General features: G+C 32.7%; 1 protein-coding gene across 1 annotated transcript; it reads right to left on the minus strand.

Annotated features, from left to right (window-relative positions):
- higd1a (HIG1 hypoxia inducible domain family, member 1A) lies at positions 1–2,496 on the minus strand. The gene is made up of 4 exons (XM_024273480.2): positions 2,341–2,496; positions 1,803–1,880; positions 1,575–1,709; positions 1–1,101 (listed from the first exon to the last, which is right to left on the minus strand). Exons 2-4 carry the CDS (start codon positions 1,873–1,875, stop codon positions 1,034–1,036), a joined length of 276 nt encoding a protein of 91 aa, XP_024129248.1. The 5' UTR covers positions 1,876–1,880; positions 2,341–2,496; the 3' UTR covers positions 1–1,033.
- Between the last annotated feature and the right edge of the window lie 3,249 nt (positions 2,497–5,745).

Here is a 5,745-nt window from a genome sequence, read left to right on the forward strand (position 1 = left end):
TGTAGTTATTCAAGACTTTATTTTTTGGAAAAAAGAAAAATATTTCAATGAATAATCCATATTTCAAGATATGGATTATAGAACACGGACAGATTATAAATTGGCCTTTATACAAAGTTTTTTTTTTTCTTGAAAAATAGGTTAAAATATGGAGAAATATGATGCAGCATCTATTTATTTGACTTTGTAACTGATGTTTAATCAGCTTTCCAAAAGGCCAGTCTTTAACATAAGATCTCAATGTGGTCAAGATAAGTGAAATTGTGTCTTTAAACTCTCAGATTTCAGCCATGTGAGAAGAAAAAAAAGCGCAAAAATCTTTAAATTTGATTAAAATGTCAAGGAAATCCTCTAAAAGTTTGAAACTTGTTGCTCTGGACCATTTTCAGATCACAAGAAAGTCTGTAAAGCTAATAAAATATAGGGCCGCAACATCTGTCAGTATACAGTAATGTATGTTATAATTGAACAAAAAATGTTTATTGAGAAAAAAAATAAAAGTTCTGAAATGGTTACCCCCAAAAAAATTATTACATTTCCTAAAAAAAAGGAAATCCCCCCAAATATTGCACACCTCAATATTACAACCTTTTACCAAGTCTTCAATTTAAGCACAAAAATAATTATGTATATATAAAAAAAATGGTCTTGAAGTGTCAGTATCTGTTCACATCTTAAATATACCTAAAAAAATCTTTGCAAAGACTCATAAAGAAAAACTTTGTCATTATGATGTTTTATGAAAAAAATGAACAATTTTAACACTTATAGTTTAAGTAAATAAAAGTCTTTATTCCTATTTAATATTTTTTTTTCTTGTGTGGATTAATGAGCTGCCATGCTATGACAAAAAACAAATTATCATCTAATCATCTTAAAAATCCAACAATAATAATAATAAACACTACATTTTAAAGTTTTTATTTTGAGTTATACAGACATTTTTTTAGGAAATCACTTTGTAAATATAATATAATATGTTATCTACACCCTTTGATATCAGGTAATAACTTTGAAATACGAGTCTCCACGTTCATTTTTCCTCCTTTGGCTTGTGTGCAGGATCCCAAATGTACTCTTTGTACATTGAATACAGGACGCCTACAAGACAGAAATGCATGATGGGTATTTTCAAGAAATTTCGAATATATATGAGCATAATATGAAAAATAAATAAAAAAGCGTATATCTGCACTGGTTAAAAATTAAATATTTTGGGATTTGTGCAAAATAAATTATAATATTATTAATATAAATAAGAAATAGTTTGAAACAAACTGCAATTAGTATTATTATACATCTGCTTAGGTAGTATGACTAAGGGGTATGACTCAGCATATTTTCACTCACATGTACAAGCCTCCTACAAAAGCTGTAGATTGAAAACATATGGGTGAAACTTTAAGAAAGAGCAGTTATTTTTATTTTCTTTAAAAGATAAAAAGTGAGGCCAAAGATTTTATATGAGCGACAGGATTTAAAATCTAAAGCATCAACGTGCTTTGGATTTAAAGTTTGTTTTTGGTCACATTGAGTTTCAGTGCTTAAAAAAAGTGGGAAAACTGGATAATTACCACAAGTCATGGCTCCAACCACGAATCCCTGTGCAGCTACACGCATGTGGATCAGGTGAACGGACATTTTTGTGTTTCCTCTGTGTTTCATTTTCATCAGCTGGTAACCGACAATGGCAAAAAATCCAGCCAGTCCTGTGGAAAGAACACAAAAACAACATCCGTTTAGGATAAAGATGCTTCAAGTCAAACAGACTATGAAAAAGGAAACTGTCAGGATGGACTCACCTGCTGGAACAAAAGGATTCTCTTTTGCTTTTCGCATTAACTTGGATTGATTATCATCATCGTAGGAGGCCATGTTATCTGAAGAAAACACAAAATAAACAAAGGTTGTTTTTTTTTTTTTTTAAACCAACCAGAATATGACAAATAAATGAATAACTAAAACGTGTAAATCAATTAATTCATATTTGGTGGTAACAAATAACCAAATAATTGTTATCAACACGTTTCAAAGCTGCATTTGTGCCCTCTTGGTGCCCGTTCAGAAGGGGTACCAAGAGGGCACCAGGTGGTACAAAGTGTCCAAGGGCAACAATGAAGGGCATCCATCCTTTCTAAACTCATAGCTAAAGGACTTTATTAGCAACCTAATTAAACAAAATGTGTGTGTGTGTGTGTTTTTTTTTAACTAAAATCCTTGCAATGGCTGCAATTAATACGAAACCAAAGCAGTAAAACTGGGTAAAACAGCCCAAAATTAGCTCCACAATCTCAAAATCTGATCCAAAATGTGACTTTTAGGAATAAAATAGATGCTTACCTGTCAAAATAAACCAGTCGCTTTGGAAAAAAAGAAAGCAAAGCGTTTCGTTCTCTGTGTTCAGTACAGAGGAAGTAAAAAGCCGGCACGCGATGATATAACACCCTACTACGCATGTGTGACGTGCCTCTGCTGTGATGCGTTCAATGAAATCCGAAAAAATATTACAGACAACCGCGTTGTTCGAGCACATGCCTTTAAAAACTGTTGAATAACATAAATGCTTAGATATTGCTCTTAATTTGTTTGTACTTGAGCTTTTGAAGCAGTAATTATTTTTTAAAAAGTGCTATATTGGTAAATTCGAAAGGAAATAACACATAATTAAGGTTAATCATGCTCATTTAAGGTCTTAGAAGCTGACCCAGAATGTGACCCAAAACGCAACATGATGTTATAGCAATACACTGACAACGTGCAAAAAAATATATAGGCTCCAACAATAAACAGTCTTTACTTCCATTTACAGCTCCGACCATACGAAGGACATTTAACAAAAGCGAAGTGAAGCATCTTGCTTTTCACCATCATCTCTGATGTGACGTCATCCAATGGCTGTAACCTTGCATCTATGAGGCCCCGTTTAAGACAAAATTCATGACCAGCCACACACTAACCCCAAAATGCAATAAATTCCGTTTTTTTTTCGATTTTCAATCTTTTAATCGTCCTTTTTCTTTTTATTTAGGCAAAATAAACAACTTTAAGTGTTTTAACATGTTTATTAAAGTGTAAACCGTTGTTACTAATTTAGAATTTAAGTACTGTAGCAGCATCCACACCACTTTCACACAAAATTGGAATAAAAATCCACATGTGTTTTGGATTTTTTTTAAATTATTATTCTAATTGCATTGAAGTGACAACCTTTATTGAAGGTTTCTGCGTTGTGTTCATCCCTCTTGTATGGTGGACATGAAAAGCAGCTTTGAAGCCTTAATGAGGCTGTGGCATTTCCTTTATGCAATTATGGACACCGTTTACTCTAAACCAGACCCTGAGAATGTTGTTAGAAAGATATAAACACAGCAGAGCTTTCACAAGCCAATAAATTCATCAATAAATAAATATTAAATATTATCTTTTTTGTAAACTATGTTCCCCCTTTTTTGAAAAGTGGTAACATTTTGGTTTAATTTCTCTTTCCTGGATGACTTTTTAAATGAGTAAAAAACCAAGTGCTCTTCAAAAACACAATTTTAACATGACATCTGCAACACAAGTATTACGATTCTTTAGAAACTTTGAAATTTTGCTCAATTTAATCAAGAATTAAAACGTCCAAGTGAAGTGGTAAAGATCGGGGGGGGTTTTTTTAATGCATTTTTTTTTTATTTTGTTTTGTTTGTCTAATTTACAATGTTTTAAATTTATTTATTGGGGTTGCCACAGTAAATCCGCTTTAGCTGTTTTCCAGAGATGGTTTGGCAGAGATTTGTACTCAGGATGCGCCTCCTGACACGACCCTGTATTCTAGCCGGGCTGGGGACCGGCACAGGAAAACCCAGGTGTGGGCCCCCTTATGACTACATAGTTTAGCCTGGTTTCCCACGTGCCAATCGTGCCATCCAGCTGCTAGCATCCAAAAAATTAAAATCCCAAAGGCCACAACAAAACAGTGTTTAAACATCACGAGTAATAAAAGGCCACAGGCAGGTCAAAGATGGTCAATGAAGCAAATGCAATTTAAATTAAAACAATCAGCTGTACAAAAATTAAAGATGAACAAAGTTGTGAGCATTTAGCACCAAAAATGCATTTTTTTGTAAATGAGTCATTGAGACCAAAACTTTATTTTGTTGTGAAAAAATAGTTCCTTTGTTTGTTTGATTTAATTTTGTTTTAACAGCAGAAACAAATGAAGGACAGATCAGCACAATTCATTATTTTATATACAGTCTATGGGCAGGACTAGGGCATGTCTGTAGGGTGGACGCTATCGCACAGCCTCTCTGTTACAGCAGGCTGCAATATATCCTGCCTGAAGGTAGGAAGGAGAAAGGTCATTGAGTTATTTTTCTGCTGACTCTTGATTGATTATCTTTATGCCAGGACTCACTCGGCCATGTCCTCTTCTGACCACCAGAGGGACCCCTCTCCTATTAACCAGCTTCAGCAATCCACACTCCAACTCCCATCAGCCATCGCTCCAGCATCTCCATGACAGGTGTTCACCATCATCATCAGGCAAAATATCATTTGGATTGAGACAGATTTTATTTTACTATAATTACCATCACAACCAACAACACAAACGTGATGCATCAAAAATGATCATTACTGTCAAATGTGTGGAAACGATTTGAATTTTACAGCCATGTGACCATAAAGTGTTTTAAAATGTACTAATAATGTTCTGCTTGTATTATTTTGATGTGGACTAAACTTTATGAAACTAAATGTCAAATTGGATTGTTCACAGTAAACCAATATCAACAATTAATTGTATTGTAAATTATAGTTTATGCATGGTTTGGGTATTTAATGAAAATCACCAAAATAATGGACAGTGGGAGGAAATTAGTTAAATAAAGTCTTATATTCTTGTAAAAAAAACTGCTCGTATTATAGATTAATTTTAAAAAACTGACTCTAAAAATAAATTTTTTATTTTATTTGTGATTTTAGCTTTGTTTTGAAATCCTAATTCCACCAAAAAGCATAATATTTTGTTGGGAAGTCAAACAACAAAAGAAAATTGCGACACTGGAAACATTTTTTTAAATGAAATTTCAGTTTTTGTCGTTTTAGAAGAACATTTTTGTGAAGTCCCACTCCAACTATATTTTTTTCTATTAATAAATTGCTCCCAGTGGTCTTTTAATTATGATTATGTAGTTTTTAGCCAAAAATCAAAACACCTTTGTCGTTTTTTTTCCCCTAAAAACCTCATTTAAATTGAGTTGCATTGCATAGAACAGCAATAACAACATTTAAAACATAAAAAACTAATCATAATACACATAAACATAAAAATAAATCTAAATAACTTAACTTTTGTTAGGGGTTCTCATTAAGTTTATAGCTTATTTCTTAACAAAACCAAGTCATTTCAAGCCATTTTTCTTTTTCATAATCGAGTCACTGAAAATAAAGACAGAGGTCTTTACGAAAAGTGTGAAAAAGTGGTTTGGTCTTCAAAAATGTATTTTTATGAATAAAAAAATGTCCTGGCAATAGACATGGAGTACTGCATTCCCTCGTCTATTTGAAATCACTTCCTCTAATAAAACATTGTTTGCATCCAAATGAACTGGAGCTACAATTTTAGAGGAATAACAAAAGCAAAAATCTTCCCAAAATGTATCTATAACTGCACAATTAATGAATAAATGATCCACAATCTTTATGTCATTGAAGCAAAAACTGCAGCCCCCTTATCAGAAATACGTGTACTTTTTAAGA

The sequence above is a fragment of the Oryzias melastigma genome, linkage group LG17 (genome assembly GCF_002922805.2).
Source record: "Oryzias melastigma strain HK-1 linkage group LG17, ASM292280v2, whole genome shotgun sequence".
Lineage (NCBI taxonomy): Eukaryota > Metazoa > Chordata > Actinopteri > Beloniformes > Adrianichthyidae > Oryzias > Oryzias melastigma.